The sequence below is a fragment of the Numida meleagris genome, chromosome 2 (genome assembly GCF_002078875.1).
Source record: "Numida meleagris isolate 19003 breed g44 Domestic line chromosome 2, NumMel1.0, whole genome shotgun sequence".
In the NCBI taxonomy this organism is placed as follows: domain Eukaryota; kingdom Metazoa; phylum Chordata; class Aves; order Galliformes; family Numididae; genus Numida; species Numida meleagris.
The window spans coordinates 23,592,780-23,617,594 of NC_034410.1; the positions used below are offsets into that span (position 1 = coordinate 23,592,780).

A 24,815-nucleotide genomic window follows, 5' to 3' on the forward strand; every position below is an offset into this window, starting at 1 on the left:
CATGCAGGTGCTGCACCAGCTTCAGGTAAAAATAAAACTTGGCAAGCAAGCAAAATGCTTACCACAAAACCAGACAGAAGGCACTAGCAAAGACTTTGGCTTGTGTACTGAAAGATAAAGATGAGGGAAAGAGCTTCAAAAGCTGCCTCTCACAAAAAATACAAAAATCTCTGAAAAGGCTATGGCCTAAAACCTTTTTAACCCTGTTAGATGACCAAAGGGAAATTACAGTTTGCTTACTCAAATTTCTTTAGCCCTGCATTCTTCAGTTCTGCTAGAGCTGAAAAAAAAACCAGCCCAATCCTTAGCTCGCCATTGAAGAGCAGGGAACAAAGATCCCTACAGCTGTTGAGCAGCTGCATAGAACAAGGCAAAGTCTGCGCACACCTCACCACTATATGTAAGTACAGTGTCGCCAGTTAGTTAAAAAACTGGAATTTACGATAATAACCTAATGAACAGATGGTGTTCCAAGGTGTTCAAGGGTACAGATTCTTAGTGCCTTTTGCAAAGAAGGTATAAACATTCCTGCAAGTGATACCAAGGCATATCAATTTTCCCAACTGCTGAGAAAAATCCATGTCAAAATGACATCAGTGGGTTTGTTTGCTGTTGAAAAGGCTTTTGTAGGGACAGTCTGGCTTTCAGCCTTGTCCCAGTTTGAGGAGAGCAGAGTCAAGGTCTGTACCTGGCCCTTGTGGAGCTCACCATAGACTCCAGCGCTGTCAGCCACGAGCAGCCCAGAGGCAGCTGCATAAATTTGGATGTCCAAACAAGTTTGGAGACATATTTTGCTTATTTCATGATGGTGTGGGATAATGCAAAGGTTCTCAGTGATGACAAGATGTCAAAACCTGTGACTGTCAAAAACAGCCCTAAGCAAGGCTATGTCCTAGCACAGCTCTTGTTTACTGTCTTATATGCAGCAGTGCTTCTTGCTGCATCTGGATACAGCAGCAAAGGGAGTTGCTTTACTTATTTCATAGGTGGCAGGATTGCTAAACTGGAGAGATGCCAGGCTAAATCAAAAGTCAGAGAGGTCCTCCCAGGCAATCTGCCCTTTGCTGCTGACAGAGCACTGGGTGGGCAGAATATTAGTGATGGCTTTGATCGTGCTGCCACATCTCAGCCTTGTTGCAAGCATAAAGCAAATAGTGCTGTCTTTTTCCAGGCAGAAGCGTGCTGAGCTAGTAGCATGCCTTGCAATACAGCGCTGATATCTTGCAGGTGAATCCTGCTGTCTTGGCTGCAAGCTGCCTTGAGCATCAGAACTGATGACAGTTGTGCAAAGGAGGGAGAGGATCATGCAGCTTTTGAAACATTAAAGCTGTGTGTGAAATGGAGGAGGCTCTTGACTTCAAATACAAGTAAAGGCGAGCAGGGTTCCTGTCATCGCTATTCTGCACATCAAGGGTCTCAGACAACACAAAACTATTGCAATGAAAGTATCACACCGTCCTATGTGTACTAGTTTCAGGCTTTTGAAGATTAAAAAAAGTCAGGATAAGCTCCTGAACACTGAGATTTGAAGCACTGCCACATATTAACCACTGCTGAAGTCTCTTGCATGCTTAGCTATGCTGGTGCAAGCACTGGTGCAAGCAGGAAACAAAGCATGGCACAAAGCTGAGTTCTGTGGCAGGAGGAGAGATATGGATAATCCAACACAACCTCACAAGCAGACATCTGATGCTCATTTTCAGCTGAGTTAGTTTCACGAGGCAGGAGGCCCACCGCTCTCTGCTGTGGCACTGCATGTACAGATGATGTACTGATGCCATCACAGTCTCTCACTGAAGTGGAACAACCCACTGACACAGAAAAGGAACAAGAGGGAAATGCGTAATTAAGCATTATTCCTCTGCTACAACCACTTACTTACGCATTGCAAACAACAGGAATGTTTCTCAGGAAAGAAAATGCAAATGTTGAATTTTCAGGATATATTATCTCAGTAAAAAGATACAAAGTGAGATTTACAAACTCGACAGCTTTTAAAATATCACAACAGAAAGAAAGGAAGGAAATAGCCTTGACTCATGAACACTTTGACAGTCAAGCAAAATGATTGTACACACTGTGCTATGATGTTTTGTGCTAAGATAGATGCTCTTTGGTCAAGAGTTTTAATATACGCAGATCATTTATAAAATGTGGGCTTCTTAAAGTCTGTTGGCACCATGAATAAATAAATGGAAATGTAGGAGAAGCACAGTGGTGCTCATTTCTTCATGAGCTATGATTCCCACACCTGATTCCTCCCTTTCTGGACTGTCCCACATGTTTACCAAAGCCTGCTTTCAGATTTACATCAGTGTTAATTCAATGTAATACCACCAAGACTGATTTAACTTTATCTCACAGTTCCAAGCCCTGGGTGTTCTTATGTACTGGAGTTGCTTCAGATACACAAGCAGATGTCTAAACTATACTCACAGTAAGTCTGGAAAAGCAAACAATTGTTGTGATACCTATAAATACAAGACAGTTTACCTATTTATGGATATTCTCTTACTTTTTAGCTCTAAGAATACTTTCAGGTATAATGGCATATGGATGCATACAGATACACACTGTTATAAAGAAATATATACATATAAAGATGTAAATCATGTGGATTCATAAGCTTTTACTCTTCTTTAAGCATAAATTGTGAACAGACAATGTGAAAAGGAATCTAGGATCCTATCCAAAACTTGCTGAAATCGCTGAGTTGCTACATCATAGCCTCTTGTCTCAAATATGTGCCAGGGAGCAAAGAAAGTGGCCTTGGTGGAGCCAAAGTGTTTGCATAGTCCAAAAACACCCCTTTTGCACGCTGCTTTTCTGGAGGACGTGAGGTATGAGTGGCAGGTTGAGAAGGCATCAAATGGGATGCTGCATAGTACTGCCACATGTGAACTTTCACTCTGCTCTCAACCTAATTCAGCTCAAGAGCAAGTTGTGAATGAATTCCATCAGGCCATGATAGACCTAGATAAGAAGCTTTTATTTCATGTTATTTTACTAAATATTCTAGAAATCAAGTACTGTAGCTAATATTGAGGAAAATACTGCATTTGAAGAACATTTGTAATTTACTTTTTAAAGAATTTTGGAAATTTCTTTATAGGACTTGTGTTTGTATTCCATTTGTATCTGGAATTCCTAGTAATAAAATCCCTATGCTGTTGTGCTAAGTTCTGCACATGAAGAAAAAAACAACTGTTAAAACACTAGCGGCTTTTAAGAACTACATCTCTAGAAAAACAATTATTGAGTTGTGTATCGTCTATGTATACTAAAAATTTCCAGCTGAAATTCCTTCTTGCAATATAAGGGAAGCAGAACCTGCTGTTTGAAAAATAGAAGGTTAATTCTGTTTTCCCACACAGTCTCCTTTGTTTGTAGAGCTGGCGAGAGCTAGTTTCTGCAGGCAAAAAAAGCTTAACCAAAATTAGGAGATATTATATTCTTCTAATCTTTTTATCAGTCAACTTTTTGCACACTCACATTTATGCTGAGTGCATCTTGTTTGGATTATCATTAACCTCACAGGAGTTGTTACTGCTATTAATTCTTTCCCTGCCTGTTAGGCAGGGTGCTTTCACAGTTGGCTTGCCTTTTCAGAATCAACCACTGAAGCAACCAGATTGCTGTTTCCATTTACTCTACACACAGAAAAGCGTGCTACCAACATGGGAGTTTGTGGAATATTTGTTTTTGTGCCATTACCCAACCCCCCCCCCCCCAATACAGACTCTGTTGTATTACACATGCTGCTGCTTTAGCTTTAGTGCTCATCATTTGTACTTCATTGCATATGGCCCTTGCAAGGTGCCACTAATTTAGTTTACTCATTAACAGTCTAGATAATATATCATCTGCTTATTCTTTTGGCAGACTCCCATGTAGTTTCTCCCAGATAGTAATGGTTAATACACCGTTGAAGCTTGTCTGCACAGGATTTATGCAGGTTAGGACAGCCCTGCTGTGGCACCACAGATCTCCTAGCGCACATACTTGGTCGAATTGTATCTGAACTTTGAGCAGAAGAGAAAACTGTCCAAAAATTTATGTTGTCTGAATTTTAAACAAAATAAAACAGATTCTGGCAAGGAAGATATCTCTCCTGATTAATTGGTATAAGGAATTTACTCAAGTCACACAGATCCTTCCCATTTAGCCAATAATGCCACTGATGTGAATTAGAAGGAGCCAAGATGAGAGCCAGAGCTTCAGGCTGGTGTAGGCAAGTTCCAGCACCACATGTGAAAGTGTGAAGATCAGAGGAAAACCATATCCTGGCTGAAGATGAGACCTCTCTCTTCCATCACCCAAAGGGCCCCTGTGACTGTTCTCATGTCACTGTGAAGTCACCATGGGGTTTGCGCTCCTTGGGGACCAGAGGCTTGGCAGCCCTTGCCACCCCAGCATTTTGGCCAGTGGCGGGCAGTGGGGCAGGCCCAGCGCTGAACATGGGCACTTCCCTGGGGACAGACAGTGACATGGGGCCACCGTGGGTCCCCTTGGTGGGGCCTATGGCTGTGGGGAGCTGGAGTCCAACTCTGTTGTGGCCTCACCGGGCAGAGCTGGCAGCCCCACAGCTGACATGGGATCCTGGGCCTGGTCAGGTAGGGGAACCCCAGGGGACAGGGACAGGCAGGGCTATTGGTGCCCTCAGGGCCCTGGCAACATTTGACATCAGATTCTGCAGCAAAGATACCCATTCCAGGAACAGGTTATTTTCAGCTCGCCTTATACTTCATGGAGGAAAAATTAGTATTTCCAGAATATGTCTAATCTGTTATTGACTTCCAATTTCAGACAGGTGGATTTGCTCCCTAACAGACATCTCCACAACCTCCCAGGAGGTGATGTGACAAATGCAGGAGTCAGGTGACTACATGGTAGATATTTGGGCAAAGAAGGAAAAAAGGTTTCCTGTCTGATTAGAGCATTGTTCTGCTGCAGATCTCTTCTTATGTTTTGTCAAGGGCACAAAAGTCGGGTCTTGAGGAAGGTCATGGCAAAAAATGAATAACTGCATCTTCTCCTACATACATACCATTGCTTCAGAAACATTCCCACTGCCTTTTCCAGTGCAAAATCTTCCAGCAGCCTCATGAGGAGAGGATAGAGTGGTTCACAGGCTCCTTCAGATTATTATTCCCTGGGAGAAGATACATCTCAAGCAGGAATATAAACAACACTTCAGGTTACCGTTTCTCAAAGGGAAGTACGTTATTGACATGATTAGGGCTATGACTGAGTGATAAGTGGGTTGATATTGTTAAAGGCTGGTTTTAAAGTGTTTTCTTGAAATAGCAAGGCTGTTCTCTGAGCACTTTTCAGATTTAGATAGCTTTAGATGCAATTCACCAGACCTTTGTCATGACTATTATATTGATACTAACAGACACCAGTCTCCCAAGGCTTTTGATACTTCAGAACTCTTTCTCATTCTATATTAGTGTGCTCTGTTGATGATAAAGAAATCACAGAAAGTGCAGCATTTTGTCTTTCTTGTTCTCACATAATTGTTGAAAAGGAAGAGCCAAAGTCACAACCTTTGTTTTAAACTCAATACAACCTCTTACTGACTTAATTGAGAATATGGTTGGAAAAAGACAGACTATGAAAAGAATAAAAAATAGTTAAATGAGGGCCTGGCCTGCAGAAAGAAAATAAAAGCAAAGCAAAAATAAGCCTACGTACTATTCCTAGACAAGGCTACTGAGAAAATTGTGATTGGTCACTATGGCAACAGATTTTTAAATGGAAATAAAATTCTTTTAATATTGCAAGCACATTTTGCTATACAGGTCTAGTAAATGCATTCAGACCTCATTAAAGTGAATTTAATTTTGCAATAGGCATTCCATATAATGTTATGGACACCAATACATGAAGAATCAAAATATAAATGGTTCTAAGATGTGGTTGGTTTTACCATGTTAGTGCTTCAAACAATCAGAGGCAAATGGTAACAGTTATTTTCTTCCCTCAGGAGATCTTTTAATAACTGGTGCAAATCAAGGCAACTGTAAACTTAAAGGAGAAATATTTGCTTTTGTTTTCCTGGCTTTTATACTAATGGACTCGGGATGGTGAATCAACATACTTGGATATTTCTGTGCAATATAAGAATTTGTTCATAGAGCCTCCACTGTGATGGCCAGTGGGGGAGTAAAGATTCTTGTTCCCTTCGCTTTGCAGCCCTCACAATGGCACCAAGGCTAAGCCAGCCTTGCATCATTCATGCACAGTTCTGATATCTGTCACTAAGAGCCAGGAGTCCTGCAGTGTGAGCAAGATTTATCCAATAAAAACAGCATTCAATATGCACATCTTTTTCAGACTAACGTAGCTATCCTATTATTTACTCAACTAATGATTTGGTCTGTCACGTTTGGGGAAGGTAGATCTTAATTCTAGGAAGAAGCAAGCTTAACAGCTTCTGTTGCTTAGAAGTGAAACAAACAAACCACTCTTTATCAGTGACTGATTTATCATGGAACAGTGGGAAACACAGGGAACAAGAGAGATTGAAAACATTCATCAAAACCTCTGGCACATTCATATGAGTGAATGGTGATTATGAACCACTGCAGGCCTGCATTGTCCCTACCTGCATCCCCACATCAAATAGCATGTTGTTTATGCACTGCTGATTTGGTGATATCTCGATTATTCCACATGCTTTATTTCAGCATCACTTCAAATTTAGTCCTTTGGAGCAGGAACAGTCTTATTGACTAGCAAACAGCTGGATGCTTGATGGCTGTTCAGAGAATACTGCTTCTGCTGGATGTGTTAATATGCCTTCATGCCTCAGTGTTTGGACCCCAAAGGACTGGGGTTTTAGAGCATTGCTACACTTGCAAAACTGGAAATGCTTTCACGGTTTGGCTGTTTGCCTATCTTTAGACCTCAGTCACTTTATTTGATACCTATCTAGCATATAGGAAAGATCTCACCCACACCAGCTGAGCTCTGCAAAAACGTGATTTCAGCAGGCAAGGCAGAAGTGGCTGGAACAGCCTGGTGAGAATGTCTCACGCACAGCCAGCAACTGTCAGAGTGCAGCAGCAGGCAGCCCTGCCAGGGAGCTCGGCCAAGCCGCAGTCTGGTCTGAAAGAGGGCAGGGGAGACACAGCCGCCTGTGGGGCTCTTCCTCTGTGCAATGAATTGGTTTTGTCTCGCTGCTGTGAAGCAACACTTGTCTTTAAAGGACTGCTTTCTACAGACTTCATGTAAGCCCACAGTTCATGCCTCATTTCATCAGGATGAAGAAGTGTAAGAGATTCATGTTGTAAGTTTGCTTACAAAATTCCACGACTTTAAATAATGTCAGAGGCTACAATACAAAGCTGAAAAAAAAATTAAATAGAAGAAGAATTTTCCAATAAATATGTTTAGGTAAGGTTTTGTTGTTGTTTTTTTCCCATTCATTAAAAATCCTGTTCATCTGATTTTTTATATATGCATCCTGCTTACAATATTCATCTCCTTGAACCCAAGGGAACCTGCAAGTATTTTATGTGGATAAAGATGTTATTTAATTGTTTTGGAAGGGAAGTGGATTCTGTGCAGTTTTTGAAAGACAACAACTATTAAGTAAATTATATTAGGGGTCATTTTGAGAAATAGTTCCTTACTATTCCATCCTAAACTCAACAGCTAAGACCATAATCGTCGATGTGGTCTATCTGGACTCCAGTAAGGCCTTTGACACTGTCCCCCACAGCATCCTTGTGGAGAAGCTGGCTGCCCATGGTTTGGATGGGCATATGCTCTGCTGGGTGAAACACTGGCTGGATGGCCGGGCCCAGAGAGTTGTGGTCAATGCAGTTAAATCCAGTTGGCGGCCAGTCACGAGCGGTGTCCCCCAGGGCTCAGTGCTGGGGCCTCTTCTATTCAACATCTTTATCAAGGATCTTGATGAGGGGATTGAGTGCTCAGTAAGTTTGCAGACAACACCAAGTTGGGAGGGAGTGTTGATCTGCCAGAGGGTAGAAAGCACTACAGAGGGACCTGGATAGACTGCATTGATGGGCAAAGGTAAACCATATGAGTTTCAACAGGGCCAAGTGTCGGGTCCTGCACTTCGGTCACAACGACCCCAGGCAACCCTACCGGTTTGGGGAGGAGTGGCTGGAAAGCTGCCTGATGGAAAGGGACCTTGGTGTGCTGACGGACAGTTGGCTGAATATGAGCCAGCAGTGTGCCCAGGTGGCCAAGAAGGCCCATGGCATCCTGGCTTGTATCAGGAATGGTGTGGTGAGCAGGACTAGGGAAGTCATCCTGCCCCTGTACTCAGCATTGGTGAGGCCTCACCTCGAGTACTGTGTTCAGTTGTGGGCACCCCAGTACAGAAAGGACATGGAGGTGCTGGAGCAGGTCCAAAGAAGGGCAACAAGGCTGGTGAAGAGCTTGGAGAATATGCCCTATGAGGAAAGACTAAAGGAACTGGGGCTGTTTAGTCTGGGGAAGAGACGACTGAGGGGAGACCTCATTGTTCTCTTCAAATACCTGAAAGGAGATTGCAGTGAGAGCAGGGCTGGTCTCTTCTCACTGGTGACAGGTGACAGGACAAGGGGAAATGGCCTCAAGTTGTGCCCGGGGAGGTTTACGTTGGATATCAGGAAAAACTTCTTTACAGAAAGGGTTGTTAAGCACTGGAACAAGCTCCCCAGGGAGGTGGTTGAGTCACCATCCCTGAATGTGTTTAAAAACCGTTTGGACGTGGTGCTTGGGGACATGATTTAGCGGTGGGTTGTTAGAGCAGTATGGTTAGGTTGCAGTTGGACTTGATGATCTTGAAGGTCCTTTTCAACCCGAGCAATTCTATGATTCTATGATTCTATGATAATACCAATAGCTAAGCCAATTCTAATACCCTATGTCTTCTGGACATCCTAATAAATACACTGATAATAGAGGTTGGAATAATCTGAAAAAAAAACAACAGAAGAAACAGATACCTGGAGCTGAAGATGGAAATAGCACTCATGAAAACCACAAAGAAATCCATAGAAGAATGAGCTACGCTTTTGTTATGAAGCTTTCAGTCACGAGCTCTGTGAGAACAAAATTCAGGATTCCTGGCATCAACCTTTGGTGTCATAATATATATCCCTTGAGATAAAGCATGTCCTTGATACATATTTCTAAATTATACTTGCTTTTCTGAAGACAGAAGTGGAAGGCCAGGACTCTGGAAGCTTCTCAGCTCCTAGGAGTGTGACTGCCAGTATCTCAGAAGTCTGATGTCTAAGTGCCTCTGAGGATCTGGGATGCTTTTTCTCCATCCATAGCAAATGAAAACAAGAGTGAAACAATGCAACACAAAACAAGAGGAGGAATCCAAAATGATGACACATAGATGGTTTCAAGTTATCTGTCCACAGGGATGATTTTACAGAGGACTTTTCTCAAGGGATGACTTACAAGCTGAGCACCTGGAGAATATAGTTTGCACCTATTTTACTAAGAAATAAAGCAGGAAGCATGGGAAAGTTTTACATAATCTTCACGGTCAGAATTCTGGAAGAAGAAAATCTGATGAAATATAACACTAGGTAAAGCAGGCAGAAGGATGTACAACAAGGAAAAAAGATCAATATAAATATTGGAAAAAGGTGTGTGACACAACTGGGTAAAAGGACTGTGCTTTATTCTGCTGGGAACTGAGAGCAGCCAAGGAGAAACAAGGGAGCTGTGAGCAGTGTGGGCAGCAGGGTGGCAGAGCCTGCCTGATGCTGCCGGTGCTGTAAGTGCCACAGCAGGGCAAGGGTTTGCCATCACTTCTGCAACAGCATTTTTAAGAGCATGTACTGTTCAGATGAGATGAAAGTGTGGGATTAACTCAATGATCTGTTTCTTGCTTCAGGGCCACAGACCTGAAAGTCAGTACGTTTCCTTCTTTAACATGCCAGGCTTCTGAGCAGTGCAGACAGCGTCACATGGAGGCTGTATTATTCCCGCTTAAGTAACCCACTTTAGCCAGCAACCTGCTGGGGGAAGGAAAGGGCAGAGCTGCAGTCTCACCAGCTCACATGCTGCTGCCAGGCTCAGAGCTGCAGGCTGCATACTGTGTTCCATGGTTCCCCCTGGCAGCGCCACTGACCGGCGATGCGATGTGCGTGCTTCAGCTCTCAGCCAGGATGTCTTTCTGTCTATTGCAGCTGGGAACGACACCTCCATTTGCATCAGAGCCATTCTTTTGGAGTGTTTTTCCTTTTGCTGGCTGTCTGCCTGCCCCAGCATCAGGTTTGGGATGCTGATCTTCACCTCCAGATCTCCACAGTCAGGGTCATTCCCAGTACCGCTGGGAGTTGTGAGGTGTATGCTGCAGAGCATTGCTGCTCTGCATGGGCAGGTGCCAGCGAGGGGCCTGGCTGCCCCAGGCTCCCCAGGAGATGCACTCTACACAGCCTGCCAGTACACTTTCTCCTTAAGGCTATCCTTGTCTTTTATTACCACATCTCTGGCTTTCATTTTGGCTCCTCTAATAATATCACCGTGGTGCTCCTCATGCCCTCCCCTTCGGGCAGGTTTCCCTGGCTCAGATCTGCTGCTCAGTGCCCAGCCTAATAGAACTCATGGCCTACTGAGACCAGTGTAAATATTTCCCTTGACTTCAATGGACTTTGGACAAGCCTGCAATAACCCGCTTTATTGGACAAAGAAGGGCCTCAGCAGCCCATCTGCAGTCAGTGATGGCACTCACGTTGCCTGAAGTGGAAAGCAGCACGTGCCCCAAAAGCATGGCCTTCCCTTCTCCTTGTGGCATCCCTTCACAGCAGGTTCTTCTGCCCTGCTGTCATCACGTAGGAGGGGCAGACCCAGCCACCCCAATGAGATGCAGGTGTCTGTGAGCCTGTGGCTTGTCCTGTGAGATGGGGTGCTGGGTGGAACTGCATGCAGCTGAAGGAAGGCCTGGGAGGTGGGAGATGGGAGCTGTCTTCCCTCTGAAAATGTGTGCCTGCGTTAGCAGCTGTGTCATTTTTACCACTGATTCTAAATACAGAAACCATGTTTCTTAGTGGATATAGTGTGTGCATCTGCATGATGCCATCACAGCGGCCTCAAGTCTAACCTATAATTAATTCTGGTACTGTTATTTTTATTAAACAAGTGCTGAGCCATTGTTTCGCTGTAAGATGTTCAGGATATTTGGCAGCCCAGGAGCTTGAATGACATCAGTTTTAAATTTCAAAATCAAACTGCCACCTTGTGGTATGGTGGGGAGAAATCTGTAGGAAATCATATACAGCAAAAATAGACGTATGTTGTAAAAATTGGTCTCTCAGCCCCACCAATGGCTTGCCATATTTACATAATCATAAATATACCTTTAATACTCTTTGAGAAAATATTTTTTTTTGCTTCCATTAGAAAGTCCATCTCGTCTTTTGTTAATATTTGTCAATCTAAAATACAAAACCATTTCCTTATTCTCATATGTAATTGTACTGAAATCACCAGTGTACTTATACGAGTAGATTTTCAAGGTTAGATCAAAATGCAGCATACAGGAGAGCCATAGATATAACAGCCATAAATATCTACGATTGTTTTCTTTCTCTATTTTAAGCTCATTTGCCTTGAGACTTTTATGAGAACCAGAGCACGGCCATACCAGATACTAAAGGTGAGCAAATTGTAGTGCATCTGAGGTGCACTCTGTGCATCCTCTAGGGCCACGACAAATGAGAGGTGATTGTAATCAGCTTTCTCTTTCGCTGTGGGCCTAGTTCTCACAAATTACTTCACCTTGGTTGTCAACCAAGAGCAAGCACAGTGGGCCAGCAGATGTGCAGCTTGTGCATCTCAGCCTTCAGGTTGCAGAACTGCATGGAGATGCACTGCATGATCCTTTCTGCATATGGCTGGATTCAATGTCCTCATGTCATCTAATGCTGCTCATGAAAGGCAGATGAAAATCTAGTCCATTTCAAACCAAAAAGTGTAAGTGAGGTCAACTACATATCAGCGCTTTGTACATCCAAGACTTCTCAGGAACACAGTGGTTTAAAAAACAAAATAGTGTGAGTAACAAGAAGTCCATAGGATCTGGGTTCACATTTGTTCCTCTGCTCGTGCCAGACAAGCATTAACACTTTCCTTAAAGCATGGGGTGGAATTATCTGCTAAGAAGAGCAAAGTAAGAGGGAGACAGGAGGGAGTGTAATCATTCAGAGAGCATGATGCTGGCCCTCCCTTGAGTAAGCCTAGAAAGACACAGATAAGTTGCATGCAGCCAGTAACACCAGGGCAAGACATTTTCCTTCCACTGTCTCTGTTACAAGCCTGAGTGCAATACTTCAGGGAAGTATTTTTTATAAAGTATTCATTATATGTATACATAGTTATATATCTACAGATTTCACAGTTCTACATGAACTGCTGTCCTGTAACATCTCTGGTGAGCACTGGCTGTAGGACAGAGTTAGTGAGCATCTCATGGGCGGGGATGCTGCAGGTGCTCATGGGGCTGCCTGAAGAGCCCAGCCCCTGGAACACCTACACAGAGGCTGCCCTGACTTACAGCATCACTCAGCTTTTATGTCTCCATCAGTCTGCTTGGAAGCCAAACTCACAGGAAAAGCAGACATGAAGATTTCTTCTTAATGCTTGTGTGCAGTCTGCCTTGCTGGATGGTTTAAATCGAGTATGGAGAGCCGCCTGCTAGCTATGGTCCCACCCCATGGCCCAAGCAGGTGCATGTGTGAGCCACTTCTACGTGAGGCCTGGTAGCAGCTCATGTTGGCTGTGCCGTGGGTTTGCATTGTCACAGACCAGTGTTGACACAGGGACAGGGCTGGCACGATGAGAAAATAAAGGCAGGAGGTGTTCAGTGGGTGCTGGGGTTGTGAGACGGAAGGGAAAGTGTCTGGGGGATAGAGAGCAGTCTGAATTTAGTTGAAAGGTATGTAGGGTGGGAGGAGAAGTGTCTATGGAGCTGTGTGGCCTCTTCAGCTTGCACAAGTTAGTTTGCAAGTAAAGTCCCTGTGGTGTATGAGCTCTCCATCCCATCCTGTGGCCACACAGCTCTGCAGCATTTCTCCTTCTGGGGGCACTTCCACCTGCCTCTGCTGAGGTCCCTGAGCAAACTGAGGCTCTCCTGCTGCTCAGGGCATTATAGAGGGGACCAGGCTGGATCAACACAGCCATCCCCAAGGCTTTACATGCTGAGGCATCTGTGAGCCCTGCATGCTGGGGGGCTCTAGTGGAGGCCTGTCCTGATGGCCAGAGGAATGAAAGCAGGACCAACAGGACCAGTGCTGTCCTGCGAAGAGTGAGCTGCCTCCCACTAGAAGAGTGCCTTGGGAAGTGATTTTTTCTTTTTGAAATGCATTAGTTGGAAGGCAGAGAGAGCATCACATCCCACTGCCATCAGTAAATCAGCAGAGGTAACTATGAAAGGAAATATGTGTTTCTCCAGCTGAGAAACAACACTCAGGACTAATGTCTTTTAATATAACATGGCAGGAGCAGAGGTTAACCGTATGGTTAATGAAGCTTAATGTGTATAAAACCTGTAGAGAAATTATTTTTTCTGGTGTTATTGCTAGTATGTCTGTCCTCACTTTCATAAAAAGAGTGTGGTGATATCTAAGAGTGGTATTTTGATGCCTGAAATGCTCCTCATATAAATAGAACAAGCAGATCAGCATGACCAAGTGATAAAATTACCTTCTGGTCTTCAGGAACTTCAGCATGTAACCGCGCTTTAGGGACCTCAGTGTACCCCTCTTCACAGCACTAATAAATACATTTGGAAATGGAAGTGGAGGAGACAAATAAAGAAGGAGAGAATATGCAGGGGAAAATGACTCGAGCTGAAGCTGCAAAATTAGTGAAAAAGAACTTTCTGGAAGCCCTGAAGTCCAATGACTATGAAACACTGGAAGAGCTCTTGAACCAAAAGAAAATAGACGTAGACACGGTGTTTGAAGTGGAAGATGAGAATCTGATTCTGGCGTCCTACAAACAAGGTAAATGTGACAGCATTCACAGGCCAGGAAGTAGGTGGGCTTGGGTAGTTTTCCAGAAACTGGCCTTGTGTCCGTTCTAAAGCTGCAGCAATAAGGCGGCGCACGGGGAGAGGTGTCAGGAGGCTCATGTGGCCGCAGCCACTGCCGGAGGGGAGCTTAGCTGTGCTGCTGGCCTTGGTGGAGGGCAGGCCAGAGAGCAGCACCGGCCTCCACGCCACCCAGGCACTACTGCAGCCCTAGGGAAGCCTGGAAAGAGGAGACCTTTACTATTTCCTCGCAGAGGATTTGAGTGCAAAGCCCAGAATAGGCCCATGCAGTGAAGTATACCAATTTCTTGCATGTTCTCTGTCCAATTAACAGACCATTTAGAAACACAAAATATTCACTCTTCCTTTTTCAATTTACAATAGTGCAATGAATTCTCCTTAGCTTAGGGGATCTAAAGAAATCCTGTGGACTTGAATGTTACTGGTGGGGAGAAGCTGTATTTTTCAAGCTCACAGAAAGTGAGGATGTGCTAGTTCATCAAAAGTCATCTGAAACAACAACACAACCAGGCAAGACTTTTGGAGTTTACCAAATCCAAAACAGCTGTCAGACAGATACTGAATTGCCAAAAACTTAGAATTTAAAACAGTGAAGCAAATCTGCTTTCTGCTAAAATCTACATACTTTGTTGCCTTCTTGCTAAAGAGACTCCTCATGGGGTATCTAGAAGACAGTAATGACCAGCTTTTGCCAGAAGTTAAGCGTGCATGGAGATAAACACCAGTCTTAGCAGAACAGAACCTTTTTTTTTTTTCTGTGACATAATGGAGGGACAACATCCCACCTCTTCTCTTTTCCTATCTTTACCTGATATTTAATGATCAGCCTCTGCTTATTTGATTACATAATGGTGAGGATGATGCAGCCAGGAGTTCCCTTGGGGACAGCATCTGAACTAACCCACACAGTGATGAATGTATCTTAAAATCCCTTTTCCTCTGTCCTCAGCAGGCTAAAATGCATTTTGGTTGTGACTTGAAACTGCAGAAATAATGCTTGGATTTTTAATTGTGGATCTTTTGGCAACAAGAACTAACCTCACGTTTGTACAAGTCTCTCCTTTCTTCAAATGGTAGAGGGATAAAGGCACCCCGTGGCCTAAATCACAGCAGTGTATCTGCAGAAGGCACTCTATCAGCTATCATGCAAAGTTTGCTTTCTGGGAGGAGGATTTCCTAGAGGAGGGAAAAGGCACCCTATTAAGCACTCAAAATAGGTTGAGCTTAGCCACAGCTCCCTTTTGATGAATGGTAAAGGGGAAGTCACCAGTGGCAGAGGGGCTTCACTACCTCTCTTACAGGAGCTTCAAAAGTCCCTTTTGGGGACCATGGCTTCTTTTCACCCCAAGAAATAGGTGAGCTGAAAGAGGCCTCCCACATAGGCTGTTCCCGCTGCCTGCTCAGTGCCAGGTCCCATCCCTTTGGGTTCAGGGATGTCTGTGGCTGTTACAAGGTTGGTTACAACGAGAAATACAAAATGCAAATCTAGGTGGGGAGATGACTTAAGAAAACTGCTATGCTGTGTGCATAGACTCTGGGATATAGCACACCTACTCTGCACCCAGTTTGGGGGCATGTGATGAAAAAGTTTTTCTCTCTGCCAACAGTTTGTTTCTTTCTACCTCTTTCCTCTCTCCATCTGTCTTCCTATCTAATACAGAACATACGAATGCTGTAAAGGTTGTATTCATCTGAAATTAAGGTGGAAAATCTACATAGAGCTCAAGATTCAAAAATTAAGGTCTGAATTAATTTGGCCTCATTACACATCTGTAGTACTTTTCTATCTTTTAAATAATAACAATATTTACCAGAAACCTGTCCAAGGAGATCAAAATAAATTAAACCAACATTTCATGGGCACATTCTAGCTAAAAAGCAGCAGCTATACCCTAAAAATAAATATAGACAAGGATAAAAAAAGGAAGTTTAGTCTTCTGCCCTTCTGCACAGTACTATTTTATTTTTCTTTTTTTAAAGCAAATGATCCTAGTAATCACTTCAGAGACTGTCTCTGTGCATGTAGTCCTGTCTTGGGAACAAACATTTAAGTGTTATTTGGTCTTACACCTGTTTGTAAGTGGGAAAAAAAAGAACACTGTGAAGTTTTCAGACAAAAATCTGAACATTTTGGAGCCAAATTTCTTGCTGAACTGCCCCTGCTTCCATTTGTCTCTTCCACCTAATTCACATCAGCATCAGAACTCCTCACTCCATGCTCCTCAGGGGCAGTAGCAGGCAGAAGGGCTGTGATACTTTGCCACATTGCCACATTGTTGGGGGTCATCTACATGCAATGCATCACTAGGAGTACAAAGCCGGCTCCTGGCATGCGTGATCTTGCAATCTCCCAAGCAGAAACAGAAGGATGAGCTATCCATTGAGTCACAGGCCTAAGCAGATTTTGCATTCTAATTCCAGTACCACCTTTGTTCAGCTGTTGGCAGACTGAAGAGTCCATTTCCCACATATTTTTTGGCTGATGGTATTTCAAATGCTCTGAGCGTTTTTTAAAGATTATTATTATTCAGTCTGCAGAGTTCACTAGAAAAACAAAAGCTGCCTTCAGTACATCTACATGGGAATTATCTCTCCAAAAGGCAGACTATTCAGTGCACATAGTAAAAGTACCTAATGAAAATGAAGTTATGTTTGTGAGAACTTTGCATGCACTGAACTCTAGCTGGTAAAATTACAATAAATTAAACCAAAACTCCAAACTTCCCTTCCTCCTCAATTGTTCTCAGTAGATAGATAATCCAAAGGAAAATCTTAGCCAAGGATGGTAACACTTTTTCGCTTTGTACAGGATACTGGCTGCCTAGTTACAAATTAAAAATATCCTGGGCAACTGGACTTCATCTGGCTGTCATGTACGGGCATCTGGAGAGTCTTTCAGTCCTGCTCAATCACAAAGCTACCATCAACTGCCGGCCCAACGGGAAAGCCGCAATCCACATAGCGTGTGAAACAGCAAATGTTGAGTGTCTCAAGATCCTCTGCAACCATGGAGCTAAGCTGAACTGCTTTTCAATGAGTGGGCAGGCGCCCTTGCACTTCTGTACGACACTAACCTCCATTCCTTGTGCCCAGCAGCTGATTTGGAGAGGTAAGGGAAAGTTCTGGATGGTTTCTGTGGTCTTTCCTAGGAGGCAAGTTTCCAAATCCGTGTATACTTACCCTTCTCATCCACAGCTGACTCGCCTGTTCATCGCTGACTCCTTCTCCCCATCTCTTTGACCAGATGAAGTTTCCCCTGCCCCTCCCTGTCCCTGGCCACCAGCCCTTGCTCCAGGGTCAGTTCCCATTTCAGTGCCTCCAGCCCACTGCCTGGTCAGCCCCCAGCAGCAGAGGTCCTCTGAATCAGGGAATTTCTTTTTCTCTACTCTTTTTCTGCCTTCCTCATCTAGATTCACTATTGAAAGGCTCTCATGTTGAAGTGCACCCCTAGCCTCTTCCTTATTGCTCAGATTTCTTTTATCTCCATAAATTCTTCAATCCACTTATGTTTTAAGACCTAGACCTGGTAGAACAAATGTAGCTTTTCATACTGTCTCTTAGTTTGCCAGCAGTCAAATTCTTGCATCTACATAGGAACTGTGGAAAAAAGCCTATTATATAAGATTTTGTTTTCCTGGAGCTAGATGTGTTATATATCTGATTGGCTGTAGCAAATGAAGCTATGAATAGATGCAATTCACAGATAAATATATTGATGTTCCTTCCACAGTGTCCTTAACACAAGGAAGCTGACTCGGGACTTTTTAAGACAGATATAGCAAAGTATAGCAAAGTCAGGCAGCTTGGAGTCCTGAGTTACAAATAGACAGATTTCCTTATTTGTCACACTGTGCCATGGCAAATACCAACACCTTTAGCTTTTTGCTACATATGTTGTTATTGAAAGCTTCTCTTGAGATGCAGAGACCAAGTATGATTAGTGGGCAAGGGGATCTGAAATCACAAATGAATAACCACATTGCATTACTTCTGCTGAAAAGATACGTATTATTTTGTTTGTTAGAAAGGAAAATAAATACTGCCGGTTGTATCCTGTGCAAAGCAAACAGGCCTGACAGCAGGAGCTGCATTTGCTACCATGGAAAAGCTTAAAAGTCAAATGTACTGTTACAAAATGCAGCAAATGAAAGGCTGTATTCTGCAGGCTTTCTCCACCCACCTATCAGCAAGCAAATAACAGTGCTTTGCAAGCCAGCCTCTTTCCCTAAGCACTCTGTTAACCTGAATTTCAGTGTGAGCTAAAAGCAGAGACTCCAAACAAAACAGGCACGGTTTGGAGCAAACCGTGGCAGGTGTGTGCCTGCAGTACCACCCAGAAGCTGTCAGCAGGTGTTTGCTGATGCCCTGCACTGAGGTTTCCAGAGGTATCTCCCACCCCACCATCTGCTCCCGGTGGTGTCACACCAGGTCAGTTCAGGCAAAGGCTGTTCAGCCCTTTCTGGCTTGGGCAACTCGCCAGCCAGGCTGAGCTCTGCTGGGATTTGTTTACCGCCTCCAAACTTATGTTGCTGATACACTCACACACACGTAACACAAGTAACACCCAGCTGGGTTTAATGGGATTAGCACGCAGCCCAGCGGTAATTTCTGACTCCTCTTTCTCCCTCTCAGTCATTACTCCTCAGTCTTAGCATAAGTTTGGCCATGTAAGGGCCACTTGGCTGGAAAGGGGTGGCCACACAGCTTGCTCTTGCTCTTGCGTGAGTGCTTTATCGACTGCTTGCCAAGGCTCAGGGGTCAAGGAGCAACGCTTGGCCACCCAGCTGCCAGCATTGACTTCAGCACCTTCGACCGCTGGAAGAACCCCCTTGTTCTCCCCAGCCTACTGGCTCTGCTGTACATTGATATGTAACAGTATATATACACACTATGTGTCCGCTATAAATATAAGTTTCATACTGTAGTTTTGCTTTGCTCTGGGGAACAGGCTCTTGCCAACCCTTCCTCTGTTCTAATAAGCAGTGTTCAGTATTCTTCCCTCCAGTAATTTGCATTTCTTTAGAGCAAATTGCTGGTAGCTGGACGGGACGAGGGAAAGTCCCGCTGAGCGGGCGGGAGCCCAGCAGCCTGCCGCTGCTTCGGCGGAAACCTCGCCAACTGCAGCGCGGGGCCGGGGCCTGTCCGTCCGTCTGTCCCTGCCGCAGCTCCCGTGCTAGGCAGCAGATGGCGATGTTGCTTCAGCTGGGATATAAATTAGGTGCGAACAGAGCTGTTACGCTATGGAATCGAAGAATTATTAAGGCTGGAAAAGACCACTGAGATCATCTAGCCCAACCGCAGCCCATCCCCACCATGACCACTGACCACGGCCCTCAGTGCCACATCCACACGTTTCTTGATCACCTCCAGGGACGGTGAGTCCTCCACCTCCCTAGGCAGCCTGTCTCAATGCATCATCACTCTTGCAGGAATTTTTCCTAAAATCCAACCTGAGCTCTGTTAGCAGCTCAGAAACAGGACTAGATCCTCAGATGTGGAATTTCTTTCTTTCTTTCCTTTCCTTTTTTTTTTTTTTTTGAATACCGTCTAAGGAGTAGGAATAGTGATCTCATTTTTCTTTCAGCTCTTTATAGGAAAAGGCACTTTAGAAAGAGATATGGACCTGAGTGCTGCTCTAAAACAATGTTCAGATAAGGTGTTCTATCAGCTCAGGGCCAATCTACGACACTGGGATAGGGATCCAAGAATCTGAAGTTTTAAGGGTTTCCCAGAGGCCTAAGAAATGCAGAATCCACATCTCTTACTGTTTGCATTACTGCAAGCATCTTTCAAGATAAATGCCCATCCCCACTATTTCCTCGGGTAGCACAGCTCTAGCAGAGGGATGTCTGAACCAGGATTTTATTGCCTTGACTATTTCCCGTAATCTTTCCTTGTCAGGAGCCAACGTGAACATAAAAACCAACAACCAAGATGAGGAGACCCCTCTGCACACTGTCGCGCGTTTGGGTATCCCCGAGCTCGTGGCCTTCTACGTGGAACAAGGGGCTCATGTTGATGCTCTCAATGCCCACATGGAGACGCCCCTGGCTTGTGCGGCCTACTGGGCCCTCCACTACAAGGACCAGACATACAGCCCCGACCACCACCTCATCTGCCGGATGCTCTTAGACTATAAAGCTGAAGTGAATGCTCGTGACGAGGACTTCAAATCCCCACTCCACAAAGCTGCCTGGAACTGTGATCATGTACTGCTGCATATGCTGCTGGAGGCAGGAGCAGAAGCCAACGTCATGGATGTTAACGGCTGTGCACCCCTACAGTATATCATAAAAGTGACATCTGTGCGGCCAGCTGCCCAGCCCGATGTCTGCTACCAGCTGCTACTGAATCATGGAGCAGCCAGGATATATCCCCTGCAGTTCCACAAGGTTAAGGATAGATTTGTACAGAGCAGAGGGATGGAGAGAAAGGATGTCTTGAACAGGAGATGGATGAGAGGGTCTGATAATATTGGGATTTGCAGGAGATCTGTGAACTATAGTCCCAGAATGCCCAAAATCTGTTGTAAGATCGGTATCATTGTTAATGCCAGAAACTCAACACAGATCCAATTTTCATTCTCAATCAGTCTGAAAATTCAAACTCTAAATGTTGGCTCAAGCCTAGTTTTTCAGGGCTGATTGACATTCCTATTCCAGAAAATCTACATGCTTTCATCAAACCTTGCTCCAAATACACTTAACTGGATTGTAGGAAATGCATATTTTATGGCCTCTACCAAAGACTGGTGAAAACATAAGATGGTTCAGTTCATCCCTTTTGGCCTTTAAAAATACAAATCCATTCAAACTGAAATGGATTTCAGTGAAGTTTTGGCTTATTCCCAGAGAATATGAGAAATTAAGGGGAAATTCCAAATCTGGGCTCGTAGTTGATGGAAAAAAAAAATAATAATTGCAGGATCCCTCCCAAACAATTTCTAAAGGTCTTCAAAACCCAAAGCACTGTAGTTGGCAGATTTCTTACATCAAGCAACAAAGTAAGCTTGCTGTGGTCAGGACTCATTCACTCATCTCTGCCCTGAGCACAATTGTACGACTCCTCCATTGTATACACAAAATTTCAACAAGCCAAGCAACCAGAAACCTTTGAAAAAAGCACCAAAGTTTTGGTTGTGCCGTCCTGAGACCAGAATGAGCTGCCCCTGTCTGTAGCAAAATAACTTCCATTTTTCTAAAGTGTGTTTCAGAGCCAGACTTGGGGTCTCCTCTTCCTGCCTCCATCTTTCCCCTATTGCATGGAGTGGGGCACAGTTCCAATCTATCATTTGCCATCTGTATAATACGTAGGATGATGTTTATCCCAGAGGGATGCTCTTGTTTGTGTAAGTCTGTCTACGGTGTGTGTCAAAATTGTATGTAGTACAGTGTGAATGCAAAGCATTATTCCATGAATGTGAGTGACAATAAGCTTTGTTTTTTTTTTACTTCTGAACTAAGGTTATTAGGCAGAGCGGTTGTTTCATGGACATTGTGTGGGTTGGAACTCTTACTTCTGAGCTGTGTTATCTCCTAGTCTTCCTTTAATTTTTCCCATAAAAATGCATCTTTTATTCATTTGATGAGATTTTTTCCTTTTCTGAGCTGCATGAGCTGGAGCAAGGCCTTTGTGCATGGCTTCAACTGGTGTCAAGGCACTCAGCTATAAACAAGTTATCTCTGGATTGAGATGATGAAGTCCCTTGCCATCAGCAGGCTCCCTATCTCTATATTCTGTATTTCTGCATGGTGCTGCATTGGGCATGCACAGCTCAACTGGGGCAGCTTCACGTTTCTTCCTGTGGGTTGCACAAAGCAGTGTAGATGGGGCTTGTGTCTTTTCCAGCACCAACAGCATCCTGTCCTAAGTCTTTAGATGTGTATATTTCAGCATGTCCTTACACTGTTCTTGCCAAGCAGCCAGGCTGGCCCCAACTTTTTGGTGGTACTAATGATCCTTGTACATCCTCTCTACAGGTGCTACAAGCCTGTCATTCCTACCCCAGGGCTGTGGAGGTGGTCGTCAACAGCTATGAACACATCAAATCAACGTCAAAGTGGAAAGCATCCATACCTGATGATGTCTTTGAGGTAAGCTCTTAATGGGTTGCGAAGGAGTTAAATCCAAGCTTGGTGTTTGTTATCCATATCTGGCCACAGAAAAATAAGTATGCTTCTGAAAGTGACTAACATATGATCGTGTTTGGGACTTCCCCGTTTAATATCATTCACTTGACACAAGCTGAACAAAAACTGGGTGTTTCTTTTTTTCTTTCTAGACAGGTATCATCTACAAATCTGTTGAAAATGTGCAAGGAGAATAGACTGCTGTGTGGTGTCCTGGCAGCAGTGGGCATTTCAGTGATGTGAGATATTTGCTGCTATGCTGCAGCTAGAGGCAAAAGCTTATCATTGAAAAGGGGAATGAGAGAGGCCAGTGCAGTCAGGACAGAAGGTGAATTTTTTTGGTTTGGTTTTCACGCAGCTTAGCTGAATATGGTTTTTCAGAAAAAAAGTAAATTCCTGTAAAAATACTGCATTTCCAAGTATGTCAGGTAAAAAGGTGTTTTAAGGTCATGCTGCTTCAATAAATGAAGAAAAATTGGTCTCTGTGTCATCCATAGATTTCATGACTTCTTTTTTTTGTGTGTTTTTGAGAAATTCTCATTGCAACATTGTGACAGGGAGGGCTGCACATTACAGAATCACAGAATCACAGAATCACAGAATCACAGAATGTCAGGGATGCTCAACTGCCCCTGAGCTCAGCAAGTGCAAAGGCATTTTGCGTGTGACTGAGGTCTCTTTAGATCTGCCAATGAGTATATTTATACACATGTATATATTATTTTATTTTTAAGTCAGAAGATGTTGTAGAAGTACCACATTACATGTGTATGACTGTATATTTTTAGGCTACGTTGCACAGGCTAAGTTTCTATAAGACTGGTTAGCTGAAATGCAAGGGAGAATTTAAATTAAAAATGGGAGATCAGAGAAGTAAGAGATGTTTGAATGCAGAAGTGTGGGATGCACTTTGACATAATTGTCCCATTACTTCACAAATCTGCATAATCCCAGTATTCTAGTTTAAAATTTGTTCTTGATGAATAATGTACTTTTCAGAAAAAAAATAAAGATCAGTGCTGAAATTAAGTACACCACTATCTCTAAACATGATAAATGATGTTTAGGGAATACCATCTTTGTTATAATGTGGAGTTATTTAGCCAGAGGAACAGCAAGGTCAGCTTTGCTCAGAAAAAGAAGTTTTTTGGGGTGAACTCAAAATAAAACATTAAAAGTCTTTCTTCCACCTAAGTAATAATAATTAAAAATAAATCTTTGTTGAGCAAAAAGTGTGTTTAGAAAGGAAATGACTTTTTTTTTTTTCTTCAAACAAAAAATTCAGTCTAAAACAAAAGAAAAAATCCAGTCACTGAACCATTCCTATCAGGAAAAGCCTACTGTTGCTCTATTTTCTGTTGAGGTCTCAAAGCTATTTGCCAAAATTTGGCACGAAATTGAAGGAAAAGAAAAGGTTGACACAAATCTGTCCTTTTCAACACCCAGATTGTCTCTGTGTCCAGATCTTTACAACACCCAGGTTGTCCAGATCTGTCAAGTAGCAAGAGTATAACATCAGATTAGGTCACGTGTAAGTTAGATTTATTTAACGTTTGCTTCTTTTGTTGCAGCGTAGCACATCTGTACCTGCTGGTGCCCTGTGAGGCTCTAAGCACCAGGGCAGCTCTATGGGCTTTTCACTCCTGCTGAGAGCTGTGTGTTGGGAGGGGAAGGAGAGAAGCTGAGTGCCCTGAAACACTCGTCTTGTTTTGTGTTTTACAGAGGCACCAGGATTTCTATGACTCTTTATTCAGTGTGTGCAGCAACTCACCACGATCCCTCATGCACTTATGCAGATGTGCTATTCGGATGACGCTGTCAGAAAGATGCCACCGGGGTGTCCCCTTGCTCTCCATCCCACTGTCCATGAAGAAGTACTTGCTGCTGGAACCAGAAGGAATAATCTACTGAGCCAGTGCTGTGCTGCTGCCTGCACCTTCACGGAGTTGCAGGCCCTGTGCTCACGCAGACCTTCACTTCTGTGTGGCCTCAGGGCTGGCTGGCACTCACTGGCCCTCCTCAGAGCCTCCTTGGGGAAGCTGAGCTGGAAGGGCACCTCCAAATGAGCATATCTCTGGATGTTTTGTTCAGCTTAGCGTAAATGACCCCAGCAATGATGCTTCCATTTCTATCAGTGTTTATTCTCCTGTCTACTAGATATTGTTAGATTCAATCTGAGCAGCCCTTGGTACTGTTTCATATTAATTTTCTTCAGCTGTCATTTTACGAGTAAGAGAAAGGATAATGTCAAAAAGTAGCATGTTCATTAGTCGTAGGGAAGCTTTCCCAGAAAGAAATGGGCAAACTGATTTGTATCATGACCACAGTCAGGATTGCAGTAGTTACCCATTAATCAGTTTTGAATTTGGTGTTAATTCATTGATCACTACACCTGTCTGTACCTTATAAAGCTTTGTCATAATACTATCCTTTTTAATTGTATTATTTTTTTCCATTATCTGTTGTAGTTTGGGAACAGGACTGAAATCTGCAGCACTGACATTTCTGTGTGTTCTTATTCATGCCTTGGGAGCTTTTAGAAGATGCTGTCTCTGTTTCCACTCTCACCGTGACCTGCATTAAATTCACACCCTGGTGTAGAAAAGGCAGATGCCCTGGACTTAGCCATGTCAGCTCACACACATCCATGGTGC

At 43.7% G+C, this 24,815-nt stretch overlaps 1 protein-coding gene and 1 long non-coding RNA gene across 3 annotated transcripts; both read left to right on the plus strand.

Moving 5' to 3' along the window:
• Positions 4,368-7,330, plus strand: LOC110394242. 2 transcript variants are annotated; one of them, XR_002435473.1, is made up of 3 exons: positions 4,368-4,720; positions 4,807-5,218; positions 6,199-7,330. It is a non-coding gene; the product is annotated as an uncharacterized LOC110394242 (long non-coding RNA). The 2 variants fall into 2 exon arrangements; XR_002435472.1 differs by having other exon boundaries at positions 4,368-4,613; positions 5,083-5,218.
• Positions 13,772-24,086, plus strand: ASB4 (ankyrin repeat and SOCS box containing 4). The gene is made up of 5 exons (XM_021388958.1): positions 13,772-13,985; positions 16,842-17,141; positions 19,934-20,424; positions 22,012-22,125; positions 23,884-24,086. The coding sequence occupies exons 1-5, from the start codon at positions 13,772-13,774 to the stop codon at positions 24,070-24,072; spliced, it is 1,308 nt and encodes a 435-aa protein (XP_021244633.1). The 3' UTR covers positions 24,073-24,086.